General features: G+C 44.9%; 1 protein-coding gene across 1 annotated transcript in view; it reads left to right on the top strand.

The window, feature by feature from the left end:
* Positions 1-1,630: 1,630 nt before the first annotated feature.
* Positions 1,631-24,250, top strand: part of LOC142582904 (beta-mannosidase-like) — a 44,174-nt gene continuing 21,554 nt past the window's right edge. The window contains exons 1-11 of the mRNA XM_075693020.1: positions 1,631-1,936; positions 3,442-3,588; positions 4,086-4,234; positions 8,314-8,519; positions 13,079-13,149; positions 13,947-14,137; positions 16,368-16,521; positions 17,184-17,320; positions 18,858-19,034; positions 20,841-20,923; positions 23,063-23,253. Of these exons, the coding sequence (XP_075549135.1) occupies positions 1,774-1,936; positions 3,442-3,588; positions 4,086-4,234; positions 8,314-8,519; positions 13,079-13,149; positions 13,947-14,137; positions 16,368-16,521; positions 17,184-17,320; positions 18,858-19,034; positions 20,841-20,923; positions 23,063-23,253 (1,669 nt within the window). The 5' untranslated portion in view covers positions 1,631-1,773. The remainder of the gene's footprint in view (positions 1,937-3,441; positions 3,589-4,085; positions 4,235-8,313; positions 8,520-13,078; positions 13,150-13,946; positions 14,138-16,367; positions 16,522-17,183; positions 17,321-18,857; positions 19,035-20,840; positions 20,924-23,062; positions 23,254-24,250) is intronic.

Consider the following 24,250-nt stretch of genomic DNA (forward strand, 5'->3'; position numbering starts at 1 on the left):
ATGGCGCCGAGTGTTTAAAAGGAAGCGCGAAAGAGTCTCATTTCAGTACACGCATGATGCATAACTCGTTCCGACAGTGGCAATACGGTCTGGCGAGAGACTTTCCGACCTGCGTATGGTACCAGGAACACTGATTCCTTAATTTTGAAGCTATTGAGCGTTAGCGGCAGTTTTAATGCATGGTGATGCCCCCGTACTGTATCGATAATTGATTGCACTTGAGTGACTTTTTCTTTTTACTGAATGGTCAGGACGACTGTTGTTCCGCAGAGGATTAATGTGGCATAAGCCAAACGTTCAGAAACATTTGTTTTGGTGCAAGGGAACTGTAGTCACTATGACAACCACAGACCAATGCCTACAGCAAGTCGAGGTCCTTTCTTTTTATCTTTGCGTTCTGATCATTTGTAGCAACATAATAAAATAAATACAAATGCAGTAACAAACAGTTTTGGAAGCTACTCGAAATGCCGTTTTTGTCGGAATAACCCATCACATTTCTGTCATAATTTGAATTGGAACTCACGTCTACTCTCCTCAGCAGCAGAGCAAAAGTTTATATGGATACGTTTTTATGCGCACGACGAAGGAAAGTCGAGTCAGCTCGTCGGGCTGAAAGCCGGTTGTCGGGTTAATGTAAACGCTAGCGTCGAGGCGAGTTCAGTGGCAACCCGGCTGCAAGGAGTGGGTTGACTCGTCGAACCCTCTTCGGGCTGGGTCAGCTCGACTTTCTCAACAACAACAACAACAACAACAACAACAACAACAACAACAACAACAACAACAACAACAACAACAACAACAACAACAACAACAACAACAACAACAACAACAACAACAACAACAACAACAACAACAACAACAACAACAACAACAACAACAACAACAACAACAACAACAACAACATTATTTATGGTCACAAAACCGAATGCCAGTCAAGTCCGCGGAACAGCGATCGCAAAATTCTTTGAGATAAACACGAGAAAGCGCGGTAAGGTAAGACGGAATGATCAAGCGTTTCAGCGTTGCCACAAAAAGGACGCAGGGTCAGGATGCCCACGGCAGCCCCACAAAAATAAAAATTTAAGGCTGGCAAGAGACAACGCATTGTCGTGGTGATACGAAAACTCACCCTATCTAATTGTGTAAATTGTCGTTCTTTGTTGAGTAAAGATATTTTCTTTTTTTTTTTGCAAACGTTCGTCATTATTTTTGCTGCTCTCTTTCGCTAACTTCTTTTTCTTCGTCTTTTGGTTATGCCCCATGCCACGCTATTTATATTTACAAACGCAAGCACTCTACATCTCAATCTCCCACTAACGTCATGCGACAATCTGCAATTGAACTTGTATACGTTTAGACCCACATAAGCTCTTTACATAAGCACACGCGATATCGTTCTGCTCCTTCATACTAGCCCAGTGGAAATAAATATGTCCACAAAAATTTTCATCAAGTGCAACGCCTCTGCTTTCCGTTTCTTTGGTTCTGAAATCAAATATATATCTTCTTTCTAAAAAAGAACATTATTATCATAGTGTACTTCCTTGTTCTGTACCTTACTGCGTGCCACTTCATGTGGACGAAGAAGAAGCAGGAGAATTCTATCAAAGATTGAATGCCAATCGTCATCGTCAGTAGAAGGCGTGTGGAACGCAGGCAAACGGGTGTAAGGTCAGGAACATAGGCGAAGAGCCATCGTCGCCGTTCAACGAACCCTGGGATCCGTCGTCAAGGTTCTGCCCCAGCCGGGACCACGGTATCCTTCCAAAGATGTTATTCACGCTCAGCAGCAATATTAGCGGGCTAAGGGCACCGTACCTCCTAGGAGCCGGTATCACGGCATTTTTAGCGTTTATTATCTACTTCATGAATGTGTCCGAGAGTATCGAACTGTCCCTTGGAGGCCGCTGGACGGTCACCAATGCCAACAAATGTGAGTACCCGAATTTTATGAAGTCGCGTCCCCGATAACCAGTTTTTTAATCAAGATAGAACACTGAGACGCGGGTTATTCGACATGTTCGATTGACTTTGGGCAGATGTAAGTCCCCTTTGTGCCCCTTTATAATGCATGCTATAAGCGGGAACGGGAATTGCAGTGGCTCTGACACAACATAACCATTCGCTACTGGTCGTCGGCAATCTACATTTTGTTTGCGCATGATACATTTTAGTGTTTTGTAAACGACAAACCTATCAATGTGTCCTTTCAAGGACGTTTAGCTGTTAGAGAATAAATTAGGCATAATGAAGGACGCCTGCTCACTTGCGGTATAGTTTTTACTAACTGCGTGCGAGCTTACTTTGAAACAGTATTGCACAAGCGTGCATTTCGTTCGCAGGACCGATGTATTGACGAGTAACCTAGCTGGAATTTAAATGAGCAGAACTAAGCCAACTGCAGTACAGTAGAACGTTGTGTGCTGGAAGTTCCATCTATTAGCCGTCAGAAATTGAATGAAAATTCCACTAGTGCTTCCGATTGCCGTTAGCAGTTATAGAAGGGAGAGAAAAGGCTCAACTGCGTATTTGCTCGCTGATTTCCCACCGCAAGAATGCAAAACGCGAAACGCAAGGGGTGCAAGAGTTGCACATATTGATATTGTTGCAGTTGTGCATGCCTGGATGCAGAATGCAATGATCTAACGCTTTTTTTTTTACTTATTTGCTCAAAGAACAAGACAGCTCCATCCGGCGCTTTTGAGATAGGGCGAAAAGTTTTTTTTTGTAGGTCACATGATCACCGAAGCTGCTGGAAGCTGTCAGAGGAGGCCGGTAGATTAATAATTCAGAACGCCACCAGCATTTCTTTGTAGTACGAAGGTTGATTATTATCGGATAAAAAGCAGGTTGATAGTTATAACTTAATATAACTTCAATTTTGAGCCCAAAACGTGGAGCTGACAGTCTGACGTAACAGATTCCGCTGTATTTTTGCGTATATTTGCACATTTTCCCGGAAGTCCACAGAACTTGCCAGGGTGATCCTATGCATCGTTTAGGCTTCAAGTTAGTCAATATTTATAGATGAACTACTAACCAGCAACGGGCATGTACTGCCAAAATCGGTGGCGTTACAAAGAGTAGGTGTAGGAATTCCATTCACATTTGTGTTTACTAAAAACAATGGTTATGAGGTAGAAAATAGGCACATCCTGTTTATTGCCCATCGTGTCACGCTTTCGTTAAAACATGACTTGACGGAAGGCGAAACACTCATATCCAAGCGCGTTTCACCGTATAACTGGATCCAGCCAGCGGACACGCAGCTTCAGACTGAGTGTTCTAGCGGTTACGCCACTTTGCAAAACCGGCACAGTAGTGGTTCCAGAAGAGTTAGGCTTAACTTCATATCACTTTATTGTCGTGCTAAGCATTCTCCGACTAGGAACGTCCACGAGAAATCCCATCCTCGCCCCATACCTGCATTCCTCGCAGCGATCTCTGTACCCGGTGACATTCCTGGTGGAATCTACACAATTCTTCAAAGTAATAACATCATCCAGGAGCCGTACCATGAATTCAATGACGTGGAGTATAGTTGGGTGGCCATGGACAACTGGACGTTCTACAGGACCTTTGACGGTTAGTACCAGCGGCTTGTTCGGTATCGCGCCTGCACTCGAGCTTGTGGCAACGAAAATCGTGACCGGGGATCGCATGATAAACACCTTCACAACTGCTCACACAGATGGCAGTCATTGCTGTTGGAATGTTCATTTGCTAGTTTGTAAGCACAACTATAGACGGGCTAGAACACATATTATCCCAAAACGAAAGGCAAATTAGCAATTTAATTGTTGCAGCTACCTGTATCACACAGGAATGCCTGCGCTTATTTGATATCTCCTCCTTCTTTAATGTTTTAGTGCGTATGAGTTGACGGAAATTGCGTGAAAAAAAAAATAAGTCGCTGCATAATGCAGACTTTCCCGAGTGCACCTTCTAAGCATTGTATCTTGTTATTTGAACATTTTTCACATTCCACGATTATAGAACGTTTAAGCTTTTTTTCTTGATGTAAATTGATGAATTATTGATTGGGATAGCTTATAGCTTCCTTTTTTTGACACTCGACGCAGTACCGTCGGGAGTGCTCAAGCGCAAGCGGATCAACCTAGTGGCACATGGTCTAGACACTGCCTGCGACGTCAGAGTCAACGGCGCCCTTCTCATCTCGTCCACCAACATGTTCGTGCGTCATGTGGCAGACGCCAAGCAAGTACTCCAGGTACGTGTAGCGTTTGCACAAACGGCGAACCTGTCTCATATCTTAGCCTTGCTCTGTTGCAGCCTCTATGAAAAAAAAAATATTAGATCTGAAGTAACTGTGGTTGACGTAACAAGAATTGTAGAAAATAATACATACTCCCCACTCTAATCAAAACGAAGAATTACGCGAATACGACGGGAAACACTTTACTGTCGATTAATCGGTGCGGGGTTGATTGTTGTGGTGGTCGCTTCGGACAGTAATTCAGCTGACCGGAGCAGGTCAAATGGGCACATTTGTGTTTCTTTTTCAACCAACGTGCATCATTAAACACATCATCATTAAACAGCTATTCACTTGCCGCGGTTGCCCAGTGGTTAAGGCTATGTGGGGCTGAGCTCGAGGATGCAAGAATGCTCATTTACTTATATTTGAGTGTATGGTAAAGAAACCCAGAGGGTCAAAATTATTTCGGAGTATACCGTTACAATGTGCCGCACAATCAGATCGTGCTTATGGCACGTAAAATCCCAGAACGTAATAAAACGCCATTAGTCTACACTCCTACTAGCTTAAAAAACAAGCTCTTCCGCTTCTGCGCATCTTTTTGTACCGGGTGCACTTACAACGTCTGTGGTACTTTGGTCACCGTATGCCGTTAGTGAAGGGCGCTATCCCGCTCGTGAAAAGACAGTTTCGTAGTCGTCGTATGGTCGTCGTATGACTGCAGTCTAGCAAGACTAAGTGCCAGTTAATTATGATAGCGAACGGCACCCATTCAACGCCTTCTAAAGAGTGGGCTGCGCTGCACCATCGAAAAAGTCCGCGTGCACCTAACGCCGACGTGGTGTGAACCAATCAGCATGGTATCTATGTGACTACGACTGATGTGTGACGGCAGTTGGTAGCCGATTACTTGTCACAACGTACATGTCACAGAATGCAGTACATACAGCTCACTAGGGTGGTAGTTTGGGCACGTTGGCCCGCCGTAAGAGTATCTAATGAAGCACGGCCTGGACACAGACAGGAAAGAAAAAGAAAACTATGAAATATCCAGGCATAAATGTGGAGTCTGGCGCAAGACATGGATAATTTGACATTTGAGGGAGAGGCTCTCGTCCTGCAGAGTGAGTGAGTGAGTAAAAACTTTATTTAAAAACAAGGTATTGACGGATGACCTTGTTGTTAGGCAGCCACGAGCACCTGGGCCCCCGGGCGGCTTCTTCAGCTCTCTCGATGACCTTGGCCTGCAGGTCAGCGTCGGAGCTGAGCAACACGGCCTCCCACTGCTCAGTATTACTTATATCGTGATTTGTGTGATTTTCGGCTTGACACGACCACATAATATGGAATAGATCCGCTTTTTGCTTACAATCATACATGTATTAGGGTATTGGTCCGGGTAGTATAGGCCACGGGGTTGGGGTAGGTGTTCGTCTGAAGACGTCTCCAAGCTACTTCTTGTCTCTTATTAAGCAATTTGTGTGCTGGCGGGCACACTGCCCTGGCTAACCTGTAGTGCTGAGTTATTTCCTGGTAACTGACCATGCGATCCCTCTCTGATCCTAGCGTGAGCCGTCCGGGTGCTCGGTTGGCGAGTCCTCGAGCGGCGGTGTGGGCGGCATCATTGCCGGGTAGGGAGGAGTGTGCTGGTGCCCAAATGATCTGGATTGGTCGTGGGTGTTGGTTGGTGTCTACTCTGTGTTTTACGGTAGCCGAGACCCGACCTTTCGCAAAATTGCATACTGCTGCTCTGGAATCGCTAATAATGTAATGACAATGTGTTGAGGCTATTGCCAGAGCGATAGCCGCCTCTTCCGCTGTTTCGGAGCTTCTGGTGCGAATGGAACCACCAGCGCGTATTTGATCTGAGGAGTCCACCACTGCAAGGGACATACAGTTGCGTTCTATGCAGAGGAAATAAACAGGATGGTGGTGATGATGGTACTGATGATTGTGATGACAATGACGACGATGATGTTATAAAGTATAAGGGAAGGCCACCCACATGCGATAAGTGCGGAGGGTACCCGAACATTAAGCATACGCTGTGGTATTGCCCTTAAAACTAAATAAATAAATAAATAAATAAATAAATAAATAATTAAATAAATAAATAAATAAGGCGCTATAAATAAAGAAGAAAGAAAAAGAAATTAACCAGGGACTCTTGAGGAAGTTTCTTGCCAACTCATTGGCAAGAGATGTGACTATGATGTTCAAGCTCGTCATAAACATCAGTCTCACTGAGGCGGCATATGACAGACAAGGATCCGACGAAAAAAAACCAGTATAACCTGTAACAACATCTGTACAGGGCGTCAAAATTAATAAGGTTCTTCTATTTCATTCGACTATCGCCCCGTTATGTCCACGGGTCTAGCATAACAGCTTTTCAATGAAAGCAGGCTGGAAATACAGTATACCGCGCTCTCAACAGTTGAGTGAGGAAGCAAACACTAAAACACTGAACTGATCAAAGTAGTAAACTGACCGAAGTAACGGAATAACTTGGTCAACTTCCCAACATCTTGAATTAACCCGCCGTGGTTGCTCAGTGGCTATGGTGTTGGGCTGCTGAGCACGAGGTCGCGGGATCGAATCCCGGCCATGGCGGCCGCATTTCGATGGGGGCGAAATGCGAAAACACCCGTGTACAGTACTTAGATTTAGGTGCACGATAAAGAACCCCAGGTGGTCGAAATATCCGGAGTCCTCCACTACGGCGTGCCTCATAATCAGAAAGCGGTTTTGGCACGTAAAACCCAAATAATTTTTAACATGTTCAATTAAACCCGTGCACTAGCTTTAACTGTAGTGAGCTGATAAAAAAAGAACTTCCTAACCTACTCAAGCAGATCTGGGGCCATCTTATTTAAAACTATTTCACTCTTTAGAATAGTGTCCAGCCGGGCTTGTTGGTATGAGCACACCGCAAATAATGGGGCACAGAAAATGGGGTACACGACAGAGGCGCTTGCTAAAATATGTGTTACAGTCTGTATTTATTCCAATCTCCTGAATTCAAATTTACGTAATAGCCGACGCGTTGTTTGAAGAGCCCAATCAATCGCTCTCCTCGTTTATAGGCGGTCGCTTCCTTTTGCTTTCAAAGCGAATATCATTGCCTACCTTGACAAGCTTTTCTTATCTAACTGACTGACAAGAGGTAAGGAGCACGCAGAAGTGGAGCGCGAGTTTCGTGGGGCCCAGCCAGTGTAGTGAAAGTGGATAACTGAATGAGGAGGGCGGGGCCAGCATCTGCTTATGGTACACTTCCTTTGCTTACCTTGAGGTGGCTGGTAGAAAATCGAGGTTGCGTGCAACGGAAGGTTAAAATTCTACTAAAAGGTATCCTCAGCGAAGAGTAGTTGGCAGAGCGATGTCGTATATGTTGCGAGAGCACTCGGCAACGTTATACTGCCGCGCAGTTTTTTTTTATCATACGCAAATAAATTAATTCTACCCGGTAACTCCAAGTAGCCAGTGCCAGAGCGACTGCCAGGTAGCCGTTTTCTATTCCATTCAGAACGGGCCAGTCTCCAGCTATTAAAAATATTGTTTTGTTTCGCATATTAATCAATCATTAATGCGTGCACGTCACTTTGACATGGTAAGTGTTCGTGGTGTTGCGTCGAAAGACAGACAGGCGAAGTGGGCGCATCCCGCAATCTTTTTGACCAATAGCGGAAGGTAATAGCGAAAACTGAGATGTAGAATCGGAAATACTTATTTTTCTTTCGTTCAGATTAATCCTGCATAATCAGCGTGCACACGTCATATGAGATTGGGAGTTTTTTGCTGTTTTCGTGTCGTCGCGTGACAGACAGACGAAGTGGGGAATGGGGCGGGGGGCTCCAAAGAACATTGACCAATCGTGGAGGGCTAATCGCATAAATGGAATACAAACAGTTTGGAATAACTTTACGTTAAAGCGCCCGTGTGCAAGGAACTGCAAGCGTACTTCGCACTTACTTCGTGGTCTTCGCCCCTCGCCTTTGTCCGCTGCGTGGGGCTCCGTAGACTTCAGTATTCATAACTTCTGCGAGGGTGCCAGTCGTCTTTGTCTCGTAAACCTCGTCACGTACGTGCAGGAGAAAGACAACAAGATATCGGTGCAGTGTGAGTCAGCGGTGAACTACGCGCGGCGCCAGCACCAGGCGCAGGCTAGCTTCTACCCTGTGTACCCGCTGTGCCCCCCTTCCCACCACCACGGTTACTGCCATGGCAACCACATCCGGCGCGTCCAGAGCGGATTCGGCTCGGAACTGGGACCAGCCTTTCCGTCGCAGGGCATCTGGTAAGTGCACGGGTGCAGTGATAGCCTTTTGTATCGGGGTATTAGTTACTGAACTAAGAGGTGGTTTGCAAAAAAACCGGGCTTTCTTCTACGATCTTGCTAAGAAGGCTCATCGAAAGCCTGTACGCTTTCCCGTGCCATGCGCACGACGTCTATTACCAGTTTACTTATTACTTCTGGAAGCGCTGGTGAAAACGTCGGTGTTAATAGATGGACACGAGCTTGCTAAGCTGCGCGTGAGTCACGTATTAAGCTGGCTGAAACAAGCACGCATTTACTCCCACCCTTCCACCTAATGTTGCCTGTATGTCAAATATATCCTGCATTATTTCTTTTTCTTTTTCATGTTCATTTTTAGCACGGTGTTTTCCCAGGCAGAGAAAGACACTACTTGGGTTGTGTACGACCGTCTACAAACGTTAGTCGGACTTTCCGTATACAGCATGCATGAGCATCTGTTGCGGCCCCTCCGGTAGGCACTGCAAGTTTCGTGATGGAAACAGAGATGTGAAACATCGTAGCTGACATTGTGTGTTCCATCAGATTGGTTATATAAGTCGTCAGTACTTGAAATATGATCTACGGATCAAGTACGTCGGATATTTATGCACGACCCATCGTACCTTCCAAAATAATCGCTGGTGCTGGAGGAGGAGGAAGAAAACTTTATTTAAGACCAACACTAAGGCCCAGTAACGTAGCGCGCTTGCTCCGCCAAGGCCGGTTGTTCGTCCGCCGAGTCCGAGTGAAACCAGGCACTTCAGGTAGGAAGGGAAGGGTAAGGAAAATAAGGAGAGGTTATGGCAGTGTTACATGAGTACAGAATGTGTTCTGCACCTGCCCTTATCTACGGACAGTTGCGGCAGTGAGCTGTGCTACACCAACCGAAGTTGTAGAGCATTAGTGACGTGAGAAGAGTGTTCGTTTTAACTTTGCGAAGGACATGTGCTTGTTCCGTGTTGAGGGAAGGATGAGGTTGGGGCAAAATAGTGCGGTTTTCCTTGATGTTCTGTAGTGTTCAGCTATTTGCTCTTTGTACGTGGCAGCGTCTTCCACTGTCGTTGGATTTGGCCAGTTGGTGCTGGCACACGTTCTAGAAGCTACGCCACTGTTCGCTTTACGAGCGCAATCTGATTACACGAGTCTATTTCGCTATAGAGTCGGTGACAACATCGTGGAAATTTCTAATACAGGTAAGCGCGTTTTGCGCGGAGCGACAACTACGTGACAGTGGTCACGAGGCGAACAAACATCATCGATAAAAAAAAAGCCATTTACGTGTGGAGCAATCTGGGCCCGTATTGATAAAAACATTCTTACGCTGAAACTGTCCATAAGAGCATATTGCAGCCATTGACGATATTCGACTACACTATAAGTGCTTTTTCTTTGATGCATTCTTCCTTTTTATTTTATTTATTTTTTATATATTTTTTATGTTGTCCTCCGAACTATTGTATAATTTCTTGAGCATTTCGCCTGCCTTTGTGTATAACTGTAGTATAACTGCTGTTACATGAATCCTGTGTAAAATACTGAGTTGTCTCGCTATAATAATTTTTTCGCACTTCCTGCATGGGCCCAAGTCTAGCCGAGAAGGCTAAGGGCCCAGATGGTTCTCATGTATTTCTTATTAGTCGTTTGAATAAACTGATTTTTGAATTGAATTGAATTGAATTGGACACAATATCAGTGAAGGTGGTCGGCCAATGACGAAGAGCACTTGTGAACAAAAAGTTACGTGAATTCAGCCCCAGATCTCGCATTCTTCTTGCTTGAAGCGCTGACGTCATACTGAAAGGGCGAGGTCCTAAATATTGCCGAGTTCCGAGGAGCGAATGTCACACCCTTACGGGCGTCACGGTAGATTTGACGCGGCAAGCAAGGCCGTTGTTACACAAAGTGTTCAATGACGCGTAGCTTTCCGTTATGAGATGATTTTGTCTAATCTACGTCAGATGTGCTCCGTCATGGCGAAAAAAAAGAGATCGTGGCGTCGACCATGAGTGCAGTGACCATTAGATCGAGGAGTGCCGTGTGCTTAGCTTTATGAAAAAAAATAGCATACGTTTCCACCTCAGTGACATGCGACAGCTTGAAACATTTGTAGCCGCCGTGGTACTAAAGTGTGCAAAAATTATCACCATGGGAGGCTGTTTTTGAGCCTTACGGATGGCTATACATAGACAGACTGTGTCATTCACCTCAATAAAGGCCCAAACGGCTATCGACCTTCACACCTTTAGCTGTGTGGGCTCAAGCCTGTGATTTTAGTGGGAAGAGAAGTCAGGGCTCAACAGGATGATGCCGATCATATTACTCCGTGCGAATTTCGCATTGCTTGGAGGCAGAGTGCAAAAATTTCTCCGTGTGCTGATATTTCTTGGCGCTCTTTTAAGAACCTCACGCATCGTCTAATTTATTTTGGAGCATGCTACTTGAATACTAGCGAGTTCGTCATGGCCGCAAGGTCAGGCTTCAGGCACAAATGCATGGCACTTCGTGAATGTACACGTTCTGTTATAGAACAGACAGGTTGCGATGAGCAGAGGATTCGTTGTTGTTCTTATTACTGTTTAGAATTGTGGTGCATCGTCCGCTTTCCCTTGCTGGTGTTCCAGATATTTGTGCATGTGTGTGTGTGTGTGTGTGTGTGTGTGTGTGTGTGTGTGTGTGTGTGTGTGTGTGTGTGTGTGTGTGTGTGTGTGTGTGCGTGTGTGTGTGTGTGTGCGTGTGTGTGCGTGTGTGTTTGTGTGTGTGTGTGTGCGCGTGCGTGCGTGCGTGCGTGCGTGCGTGCGTGCGTGCGTGCGTGCGTGCTCGTGTGTATATCTCGCTAGCCAGAGGCACCTGTGCCAGATAAGTATTGGACAGACTTGAAGCCCTGCAGAAAAAGAAGAGAAAAAAATCTGCGGGAATATATACCCGAAAGGAAGTCACTTTAGACATGCGAAACTGAGATCTTGAAGGATCACTCGAGTAATTATGCTTGATGATAAAGCATTCTTGACGGAAATGTAATTGACCAACATATCGAGACCTAACGGTGCCTGTGTGCTGGTCCGGATGACACTCTCTCGAGATAGTCACCCACAAGCTGTCTGTTGCTATTTTTTACCTAGTTGCTATCTTGTAGGTGAGTAAATAGTTCTTTGTTACTACATCCTCTCTCCCTGTCCTTTTATCCCATGTCTTTTTATGAATTCGCAACACTGGAGGGCTCATATTTCAGGCCTTTTCATGAACTTTTATCACAGGTGCACCCGAACAGCGAGGCTACCCTGATTTTGAAATGACAGCGAGAAGGCTGCTTATCTACGCATTGCAATGCGTTCAGTTCAGTCGCAATATCGTTAAGCACGTTGTCGGTTGGCGCCCTGTTCTACGTACGCTAGCGTTCTTCCTCAGCGGCTGTAATTAGAAATGAGGGCAAAAGACGGATAACCGGTCTATTGCTCTCGGCGGAGCAAGGCGCAAAGCGACGACCACATAGATTATTTTTCCAACGTAATTGTGTAGATACTTCGGCTCATTTACTGAACGCTGCACCTTAATACCCCCCCCCCCCCCCCTGCTAATCCTTCATTTCGATAGGGCAGGACTGCATTACACGTGGTTGTAATTGCAGGTGGGAACGACGTTCTATATACATTTTAAATTTGAATAAGGCATGTTTAAGAGTGTGAAACGATTCTCGCCTGTTCTGATCTGACTTTGGCATATTGTCGATGTTCGTGTGCTCTCCGCTTGAACCGCGTAAGGCACTCGGCACTGTAGAAAGTGAAATATGGCGTGAACTGTGTTGTACTAAGACAGTTCATTATAAGAGGCAAGACCAAAACATCTATGGTTGTCGTTGAATTAACAACTGGTGCAGAAGTATGATGTAGAATCACTAAATTGTCCTACACGCAACAAATACTATACCTCAGGGATCGTGCCTTGTTATGGTCCGACTCTAAAAAGGCATGTTTAGCTTTTCTGGGAGGCGCTGGCATCGACAAGCTAATTTAATCAGGCTTGTATATTTTGCGCATGCTGAGTGTCTGCGGTGTGTCCTGTGGGTATTATTTGGTGGTCAGCGCGTGTAGGTAGACATTACGATGCCGCGCGAAAAAGCCGCTTGAAATGTGCTCCATATTGCTGGAGCTTAACGCCCTGCTAAATGATTTCAAATGTTTTGAAATTGTTTATAAGGGACTCTAAAAGCAGCGAAGATAAATACTATAACTAGTACAGCGCAACATAGAAAGGAAGAAACTAGCCGAGCCGGCCAGGTACAGATACAGGCTCGGCTTGTTTCTTCCTTTCTATGTTGCGCTGTACCAGTTTTAGAATGCAATACCAACTCGCCCATTCCTCAACCCTAGTGAATATAAATACTCCTTGAACGCTACCCCTCGTCCTTATGTCACGTCTATCTGGGCGTTCTCCTTTGGTTTGCTTTTTCATTGCGTAGCGCGGTTCTAACACCACATTGTACAATTTTGAGATTGTATACGGAGACTTGAAAACAACAGTTTAGCTAAGCTGCTAATAGCTCGTTTTCTTATTCTATGCAGGAAACCGATCACCCTTGAATCGTACAATGAAGTCCTAATCCGGGACCTGACAGTCGTCCCCACGGTGGAAAGTAAGTGTACCAATATGGTGGCGGTGCACAAACAATGCAAATGACTACTGAGATAACAAAAAGCAAGCGTTATTCACAGAACGCAAGCAATAAGGGTCACTTTGTGCATTGCTCACAGTATTATTTCTTAGAGCTTCGTCGACCAGGCTTTTCATTAATTTATTTTCCATTGGTGCCACAGTAACAGCACGCGATATTCTCGTTCACTTTTCGGGAAGCAGTAGGTTGCAGATAATATCTACTTGATTCCACTTGCTATGACTGCTGTGTTTACTGCATATAAATTGGATTTTGATCTGACTGCGAATTGCATACCACGAGAAACACCTGGATGTGTTTCACATAGCATGTGGGTACTTAATAAATCAAATGCTATATTGCTACAATGCACAGTTTTCTTTCAATGCAATAAAAGCACTGATACACTTTGTTGGTTTGAATACGCGTCTGAGTAATGGACGCTTTCCGTAACGAAACCTTGCTGCCGCTATTGTAATACATACGAACCGTCTTAACGCCTGACTGTCACGGCATGTAGAGATCAGTATGCGCTGTACGTGAATATCCCAAACTATAGTTTTCGCACATCTTGAGTGTGAACGGTCTGACAGGCGGCAACAGAAATAATAAGATATGGATGAATTGCCATGTATTGAAATGCCGAACGGTCAGAGAATACGTTGAGAAAAAAAAAACTTGGTGGGCCAAGCAACCACCTTTACTGCGGAGATGAGCCTCTGCACGGAACATTCATGCCTTTGATGGCTTTGGAAAACACTTTTTTTTTGTTGTTGCAGTGCTGGAGAACGGGACTGAACAGTGGTCGCTCAGCGTCACCATCTACACTGAACTGGCGTCCAACGAGGCGCGGAATGGTTCGCTCCACTTCAGTTTGGACGGATATCAGTTGATCTACTACAAGGACGTCCTTATTGAAACCACATCGAACCTTGAAGGGATGCTCTCGTTTGATTTCAGCGTTCCTAGGGTACGTTGAACTCGGGAGAAAAGCAAACCGTGCTAGGCTATTTATGTTGGGTTTGTTTCCTCAGCCTTTCGGCCACGGGTTGCAGAATGTCATTTTACGTCACATCAGCGAAACCAAGTATCTCATTGGGTTCGGCCAGTCCACGAGGAGCAGACAGCGCGTGAACGTAGAGTGCGCATGGCCCTGCTCTACCGCGAATGCGCCACATTCCTGCCAACTGTCTTCCAAGTGTTGTCCAACTGCCTGCCTTGGACTAGACAGTTACGGTGTCAACGGCAAAGCGTTCTCTTGAGCCGTTAGAAAGCAGTTCTTCCTCTCCCAGTGACGTATACCTCTCGGCGCTGCTTTTGCAGCAAAAGGGCACGATAAAAGAAATATCCGTAAATATTCTAGCGGTGGAGTTCGAGTTGCGCTATTGGAAGACAACGTTTGATTAGAGATGCCAGATGTGTTGCCCGTTTAACTATGGCTGAAATGCTGCCAGTTGTTCTCCGTTCGTTGAGCGAAATTTATGTTGAGTTCCAATGGCTGAGTCGAAGCAAGTTTTCCTGCTCGTTTCGGAGCAAGTTTGTTCCAATGACAGAGTGAGGGTGGGAGTAAGGTGTTCCAATGAGAGAGTCGGAGTGGATTCACAGCGGGAGTCACTCCGTGGAGCAGAAAAAGATGCTCCGCCAAAATCGGCGGAGTGGACCGGAACTCTGCGTGACGTATTTCCTTTACCACGTTTGCCTGCTGGGAGGCGCCACCGGTCACGACTCGCGAGGAAGCAAAAGCTGCTGCACGCTTGGCGAGATATCCATTCCGCACTTTTTAGAAAGGCAACAGGTGAACGGCGCTGAAGAGACAAGTGACCGGTGCGGCAGTGCTGGGAGCCAACAGCTGAAGGAAATGACAACACCTAAGGTATCCTGGGTAACTCGGTGATAGAAGTTCCGCTTCCACCTTGCTCTGGCGGCGCAGGTTGTGTTCCACTCGCGGATTTGGAGGCGCTGCTCTACGCCAGAGTCGAGTGCTCGCTCGCGAAGTCCGTCGGCTGCTCCGACTCCGCCATTGGAATTCAACATTAAAGAGGCTCGCCCTGCGTAAGCGTATTGTTAAGCCTTCGCAGTTCCCCTGTTCAACCTGTCTATCATTTCAGATGTGTGCTACGCTCTGATTGAATACGAAAATCACCATGTCACCTTTGAATGGCATCTTCAACGGCTCACAATGTACTTTGATCGGGAAGAAAATATATATAACACCGCAGCACGCTTGCGCATAGCTCGTTGATTATCGCAGTCGCCACATGTGCTGCTCTGGGCCCCATCGAGTAATGGGAATTCTATTTTGGTGACATAAGAAGAGGAATGAATATTGGCGAGATATGGAGCAGCTCCCATTTAATATAGCGCCATCTGTATGTATGGTCGTCTAATGAAGAGAAGCATGAAAAGCTCCAGTGCCTCAGTGTGCTGGCGACCATGGCTAACTTGAGAACTGATTAGCATGCCTCATGCTTTTTCCTTTACCCCGCAGTGACATAAAATTGTTAAATGTATTCAGAGTAATACGAAGAGCAAAAAACAAAAAAAAAACACCGCAGCTGCACATTGTCAAGAAATGCGTTACAGTAACTTTGACGTGTGATTGGCATGAATAATCTCCAAATTGTGATTCTTGAAATATGGCTCAGCCAAAAAGCTCGTAATCGGCGGATGATTTAGGATAACCAATATGCGAAAAGCGCGGGAAGCTGAAGACGTCTTGCACTATGCTTCACTCTCTTACAGTACCAACTTAAGTTGATGTTTATAAGTGGTGTCATATTGGCATTTTTCTTTGTCAACCATTGCATTTCTTTGCGCCTTGATTTACTGTGACCAACCTAACTTTCGTGGAGTTGACACAGTGACGCGTGTGTTTTAAGGTAGGTATACCTCCACCCCTCTGGCGTGTGGGGTATGTGGGGCTTGTGCTGACGTTAGTTCTAAGGACGCTGTGTATTTTTCGACCAGCGAACTCTTAGCACCGAGTGCGGTGGCGGTACGATAGTTTAATACGTCGTTTCTTGCCTGCTTCATTTATTGTTCGTTTTAATAAGGGGCATGCTTTTTTTTTTTTATCAGCGCAACCGCTTGCTTACCGTCATGGGAATCTTAATATGCGGCGAGTTTGTGTACTGTGCTGTCGAAATATTTCTACGCAACGGTAGTGCATGGCAGTGACTCGGATTTCGGTTCTTTTTCAGACTTTTAGAATAAAGAGGTGGTGGCCTAACGGCTACGGTGACCAGAATCTATACACTCTCAAAGTTGCTATCGGCGTTGCCGGGACAACGTACACCAAAAGCGCTAGGTTCGGCTTCAGAACGGTGCAGCTGGTAGAGGACCTCCTCGGCAGAAGTAAGTACTCTTCAGCATAGAATATTCTTTTTACCTTACTCTGAACGTCCTTTGTTTTGATGGTGTTGTTGAACGTTTTAGACAGAACATTATAGCCAACCATTAATATGTTACTGTTGCCGTTGATGGTCCGGGCAGTGGTATAGAATGGCACTTCCTTCTTTAGAACGTTTCACTGTTCTCCACTGACATGGTAATACTAATTAGTCCAATGTTTTGGCATGTTGCAACACCCAGCGACGCCTGTAATCACAGTGGACGTTAGGTCGCCAACCTACGATATGAGCAAGGCCGGAAATATAAATCAAAAGCATGTGCGTCGACTTTAATGCAAAGAAACTCCCCCCCCCCCCCAAAAAGAAAGAAGAAAAAGAAGTATACTGTGCTTAATTTATTGAACTCAGTATTTAACAAACCTTGAGCGCATACAAATTTTATGCGGAGTGATGACAACCTGAAAGCAGCTGTATGAAAGTCACTTGTAACTGCCATAAGCTTTAGTTCTGTTCGACTAATTCCACAGTGGCCCTGCACATTCTCACTTGCTTTTTGCAGTACGACGTATAGTGTCAATTCTATTACATTGTTGCCTGTATTTGCTTATCGCGTTTGTTGTGCCCGTTCCCCCATAAGTTTCTTTTAAACGCCTTGTACCACTGTAGAGAAAAATGGAGCGGAATTCTACTTCGTGGTCAACGGTGTGCCCATCTTCGCCAAAGGCAGTACTTGGGTGGCTGCGGACAGCTTCCCCGAAAGGGTGTCGCTCGAGCATTTACAGCACCTCCTGCGCTCCGCTAAGGTAATGTGGATGCCGCCAAGGATCAACCTGTCGTCAGCTTTAAGCGGAAGAGCGGTAGTCGTTTAATACCACTTCGTTTTACAAAAAAAAAAGGCACTTGCCTCAACTGCACCGGTGTTCGTACACTTTTGGTCCGACATACATTTATGTGTCTCTGAGCCTGAATAAGAAACACCTAAATACTGTCAAAAATGATGTGGAGAGGGAATCGTGGAATAACAATGAGCGCACTACAGAAAGAACAGCTAGTAAGCGTTCAAGTGCATTTTCGGGACAGTGCGAGGAAAAAACGAAAAAAAAAAAAAACGACATGCAGGAAAGGTGCACATAGGACAGTGTGGTCTAAGTCCAGTTCTAGTGCGCTGTTCTAAAGATAACAGCATTTCGTTCAACATTTTATTCTACGACATTCAAGAAGCAACTGGCTCTGCAGTACGTGGCAAGACCTCGCGTGCTGATCCTTTCAAAGTACGAAGTTCCCCTTTCCAGGAATCCAGACGTTGTACTTTATTGGTTTCAAAGCTAAGCCGTGGAAAACTTGTCTCCAATTTGAATGTAAAAGAAGTGAAAGGAAATTGACGAGATTTTGAGTTTTTCTTCTTCTTACGTTCAGTGACTAGTTATTGTATGGTCTGTGCACTCCTGACAGAAGTGATCAAAGGTCTACGCTGCTGGGATGGTAAATATCAAGCATTCTACACCAGTGGTGAAAGTATCTTTTGGGGGGGGTCAGGAACACGATGCAAACGGAAGCGCAAAATAAAATGTCAAAAAAAAACGCCTTTCCACTCCAGAACGGTTCGTAAAAAAAATCTGCTTTCTCATGTGGCAAGCTGGTGGCGGGCTGGGGACCTGCGTAGCGAGAAAGAATTATTTCTGACTTTAGTTTGACGATTTGCAGTTCGAACGCGTTTTTGTAGTGATAAAACCGCCGTTTCTTCGTTTCGTTAGGCTCAGGCAGATGAGACCTCGTCGCGGCAAAGCATAGCAGCTGCTTGAATTTAGACGACAAGAATATTCCGGACTTTTCTACCTGAAATTGTAATATTTTATCAATTTTTAAACGCCAATTCTTTTGTCACTGTCTTCAGAGTTTCCAGCCTTTCTTTGATAAGAAGTCTGTCAGCGTGAAGACCGGTTTTGTTTTATTTGTGCGGAAGTGCGAGAACTAGTGTTTTTCTCTTTTCGCACAGCCTTGCTTAGTTTTTTTTATAGCTATAGTACCTCAACCACATAGGTCGACATAAGCTACGGTGGCATGTAACGTGTTCCGTTTACTTAGTATAAAACGACGTAAGAAATCACAGCTTCTGTGAAGAAAACTGAAGGTTGCTCAAAATAACATTGCACAAAATGTGGTCTTACTAGTACTGAAATCTTCATGCATCTGAACAAATTGACGCACAGAGCGCATTTGTTGGGGAATATCAGCTTGGGAGCAACGTGACTAGAAACAAGAAGAATAAGGAACTCCAATCTAAGTTTCACCTGGTTTTTCAAGTATTCCGCTCGCCTGCCTCCTCCTTCGCATGTGCAGATGGCGCACATGAACATGCTCCGCGTGTGGGGAGGCGGGTACTACGAGTCGGACGAATTCTACGACCTGGCCGACGAGCTGGGCATCATGGTGTGGCAGGAGATGATGTTCGCCAGCAGCCTTTATCCTGCGCACAACAAATTTCTTGCTGACGTCACTGTTGAAGTCAAGCAGCAGGTAAGCGAGAATGACGTTGCAGCTCCCCGTTATATTTTGGCGCCTAGAGCAAAATAGTGCGTGGATTCTGTTTGTACACACCGGACCAACAGTTTTTACGATAGCTCAGCTTCGTTGCTGCTCAACCAATAACGTGTCCTTAGAAAGAGTAATTAAAAATTGGGTATGACATGGAACCTCAGCTTATATTTCGTGGTCCACGTACAAGACAAGTAGACCTCCAACAATCGTATTACGAAGCAAATTGTCTGTATTTTATAATAATTTGAATCTTTGAAAATTTACAAAGAAATAGATACACCTTGGAAGGAATGGCAAAAAAAAAATAGACGATAATAATACTAGAGGACCGGACAAATTTCTTCGGTTGGCTGCCATATCATGATTCGCATAAATGATCTGAACAGCGACGCATCGGAGGTCATTGCGCTCTGCGTGTAGCCATCGAAGTTGACTAGCAAGCACCACCATACTTTACACAAAAGTATCTTCAGAAAACGCAAGATGGAGGTCGCGTGCACATTGGAAGCAGACCTTCCTGAAACGTACAAGCACCACTGTGCAGGGATGTTTCTGATAGGCAGCCTTCGGTCAATTACACAACTAGAGCAGTGGTACGTTGTACTACTGCTGAGTGCAGCTCTCATAAAACGACACCATTGAAACGAAGACAGGTACGATATTGAGTAGTGAATCGCAAAGTGACGACGAGACCAGACGATCCCGTCGATGCACCACATCTTAGTTAGTATGCTCCACAATATGCATTATTCGCAGCTAATGATTCGGGAACTCCAAGTATACGATTGATGCGCTAATGCAATGGGACACGAAGAACAAAATGAGAAGCCTTTGTGAATGTCCAAAACTGCCGAACATTTGCTGTGGGCCAAAGCGAAACCAAGAGGGCAGTGACGTCGCTGACAGACGATACGCAGAGTCCGCACATACACGTGGAGCCGTGGAAGCACGCGAATCTCAGAGTAAGAGCACGCGTTTGCCTTCGAATACAAAACAGTAGCGAGTAACTACGACTGTATTCTTCGTGTAGCCATAGCCCACTCGGAAATTAATTTGAAAGTGCAGCTATGAGATTTTAATACAAATTTTGAAAATAGCTTAATTCTAGGGAAAGTAGGCTAACTTGCGATGCACGTAGCTGCTCTAACACAAGGCTCAAACAAGATGTACAAGCCACCAATATACGTCCTAATGAACCCACTGAAAAAATAGTTTGTTCTTCGAAAATCGCGAAACCGAAATAGAAGTGATAAAAGAATAAAGGCTGAATTTCAAGAGCTCGACGCAAATATATTTCTGAGCCTCCAATCGAGTTGTCGTCCCCAATCATGTTTTGTTATTGCTAACTTCGCGCTATTTTTCTTTTGACAGAGGCAATAGTAAAGTTGTAAGAATTCTGCCAGCCTGAGGCAGCGCAAACTCGAGCAATTCGGGACCACTGTGCTAAACGTTTTTCAATGCAAAACTAATTTTTACGGCTTGCACCAACGAGCACTACGTGCAAATGTTGACAGGAATTTTTTTTAATAAAGAGAATACAACTGGGTGCTTTTCGAACAGCGCGGAGCCGTCCCGAGTGGTGAAGTAGATAAAGCAAACCATACTGGTCCATCACATATTTTTTGCTTCAATCAAGCGCATAGCGACTTCACTTGGTAAATGATGAATCGACGGATTGATGTCCCTTCACCACAAAGACGCGCAGAAGGGCACACAATGTATTACTAACATTGCACCGTAAATATCGATTGCTCGACTATACTTATCAACATTTGCGCTTTGCAGGTTCGTCGTTTACAGCGGCATCCATCGATCGTCTTGTGGGCCGGAAACTACGAGATTGAGCAAGGAATTGCTTACAAATGGTGGTACGTGGTGCGATCTAGCCTGCAATAAGGCGAAGAATAGAACTCGGGCTGGATTCACAAAACCCATTTAGTTCGCAAGAACTGTTTGCCACTTTCCCGAAAGCAATCACTAATAATAATGTCCAACTTCTGTACTAACTGGCACCTGATTCTACTACAGTTCTAGGGTAAGAAATTATTCTTGAATGTGGGCCAATATGCGTACCGCCGGCACTGGTATGACGTGGTGTGCATGGGTGAAAAGAAGAGCAAACGAATGAAAAAAGAAGGCCTACTCAAGGTTTTTTCAATTAGGCTTATTAAAAAAACCATAAAGAATGTTGAAGACACGTTTATATTAAGTCTTTCTTCTCATCGTGCTGAAGCATGCAGAATTTTATACAATTTCAGTAACCAGTTTATCGTGAACGGCAAAGTTTACGCGACATACTCAGGCCAGATTTAGTCAAAAGAATCGTATTTTTTTGCAAAAATATTTTTTTACTGCGTGTAAGTCGCTCATTGTATTTGTATAACAAGAGAAAAGGGGCTGATGGCAACTACTTCTGCAGGATATGAAGGGGTAACTGGAATTTTCGTGCTCGCCCAGGTAGTACGTTCACTCTCCACTATCTTCACGTACAATCACACCTAAGTGATTCATCTGCATGTACTGAGTTGTCAAAAATGTGCTTCAAAACAGATCAGTGGATTACTAAGATCTTGCATTAGTAAGATCTTGTCTGTGGTATTTGTTTCCTTGTGTCCTCGTCTTTTTCGCGCTGTTTCACCTCAGTTCTAAGTGGATTACTCTCCGGCAAAATGAACTTGACAGCACGAACTTTGTTCTTAATGCCTGCAACAAGCCAATTGAAGAAAGAGTTTAGTAAAACGACCTAAAACGGGACGCAGCATGCCGGGTCTCGTTTGCTACTCCTTTAATCTTTCCGTCTCGCTCTTTAATTTGCAAAGGGCACTGCCGATATCCTGTACGATGCCCAATTGTTTTCTTTTATTTTTACATTGTCCTGTCTTCTGTGTGCTCCATACAAGGAAGACGCTCACAGGAAGAAGCTTAACGGAACAAGGAATTGCGCTGCAGCCAACGTTTGTTGGCTCCAGTGACATTTCTTGTTCGACCACTGTTCGTCACCTGTGTGCTCAGTAGATTTCAACGGGATTCTTTTACTCTATAGCCCGTGCCTTCGCAGGCACTTGATAAATCGCGACAGGTTGCGCAGTCTGTTCACAAACCGCACTTTCGCGGAAAGAACAGCGAATGCCAGCTTCACGTTCAAGTTGGCTTGCCGAACAACAGATTGTGCTAGATCAAGCACGTAAGCGCCAGCCCCACTGATATAAAAACTTGAACATGCGGAGCGAAGATGACTCAAGAATGTCAATGTAAATTTGTCTGACTGCCCTGTATCAAGGGTAAAGTGTTTTTTTTTTTTTGGCGGTGATGGTCCGATAGTGCATTTTTTTTACTCTTTGTAAAACATAACTACACATCACAACAGGCGCTGGCGATCCTTTTTTTTATCTATGCTGACTATCTGGCTGTAACCCAACAAATTTAGATGAAAAGAAGCTGTGGGCTGTGTCCTGTGAGTTGTCTGGGCTATGTCCACGTATTTCAAGGCCACCAAAAAGTTTGTAAGAAAGAGCATTCGGGGACTTATGTATTGTGTTGGCATAGTCTACAAAATTTCGATTACATGCAGAATGGTCTAGATAGGACAAACAGGCCGTTGTGTCAATTAATAAACATGGGATAAGCTTTCTGTCACAAGTAGCTGCCTGCGGCGAATTTATGCAACCAAGTCGCGTGCATGGCACACAACCATAGTCGTGAAAGTGACGCTGTATGTCTAAGTTTCTGTATCTGTTTCTCACAGTATGTGCTTGTTGCACTGATACCGCGTTAGAATCAGCAGACAACTGGCCGACGCTTACATTGTTAATGGTTTGGCTATAAAGAACGGGACGACATGCAGCCTCCAGCTTTACGCTCGTGACATGTCGCATCCTCATTATTATATCTTAAGTATATTGTTTATATCCAAGCATATCCTCGCTATTCTGAGAGCCCCGAGGTCCCGAACAATCTGTGGACTCAGTAATTGCACTTGTGGCCTTCCCGTGATGGAACTTTCGCAGGCCGGAGATGCTTCTCCGCGAGATTCGTCACAAGCTCGACTACCGCCTGCTTTTCATCGACACCATCGAGAGGATAGTGAAGGTGGAGGATGGCTCACGGCCTTACATCCTGTCGAGTCCAACCAACGGAAACGCCAGCTTCACGGAAGAAGGCATCGGCTTGAACCCTAACACCAGGCGCTACGGCGACGGTGAGCTCGTAACGCATCGCAGCCCGCTGCTCAACGGTTTGCTCAGCCGACCGCTTCGTATTTACCAGCTATTTCTCATTTCATTTGAAGATCATATTCGCTTAACGGGGCAGTCTAGAAAAATGCAGTCTGTTTGGACCCCTGAAACATACTTTCAAAAGCATATTTTCTTTACCATCGCTTTAATATGCTGACTACTTAAGCAGAGAATGGAGGTCGATTTCGCGGTGAAATTGCAGTGGTGCCTTATTAGTGTGACGTCACAGATGTCAATGTGTGTATTCGTATTTGGACCGTTAAGCAGTGAAAGTTATCGATACTTTCAAAAAATTTCAGTCTTTTGGTTCTTTGAAATACAATGAAGTCCATGTTTACCGATAACAGAAAACAGAGCTCAAGCAGACTCCATCAAAATAATTTATGACGTCACGGCAAGCTGGGACGGGAACTTGGAGACAGTGTCGCCACGCATCTTTCGTTACTGCGTCTTTTCTGGCTTATCGAGCTTCCTCACACGCCGAAAATTAGGGTTATAGTAGAAACAAATTTAGTAATACAGCTCCACATCAAAGGCAAGATCGCCGAAGAGTTCTTTTCAGCCATCAAGCAGTCGTGTTGGTGCAGCGAAACGAAAAACATGGCCGTACACTCCGTCAAGTGCAATTCTGTATTTGGATACTGAATGTTATTATGACGTAGAAGACGTTATGGTGAACGAAATAGCCCAGGCGCTATTTATTGTCCTATTAGGGCACGTGTATATTTGAATGGCAGCCGAACAACCAACGTAACTCATACTATTACGCTTACTGGAACCCAGTAGTGGCTTTTCTAGCGGTTTCAAGCCTATGAGGGCTTCAACCCAAATGAGGAACAAGTACTAAATGGAAAGCGTATTTTCTTGAGCGCTGAATAAGTACATGTAGTGGCCGCGGCTGCGCTAATATGTTCTGAGGTAGCGTTTATTAAATTATGTTATTATTTTACGTATCTGTCG

The sequence above is a fragment of the Dermacentor variabilis genome, chromosome 5, assembly GCF_050947875.1.
Source record: "Dermacentor variabilis isolate Ectoservices chromosome 5, ASM5094787v1, whole genome shotgun sequence".
NCBI lineage: Eukaryota > Metazoa > Arthropoda > Arachnida > Ixodida > Ixodidae > Dermacentor > Dermacentor variabilis.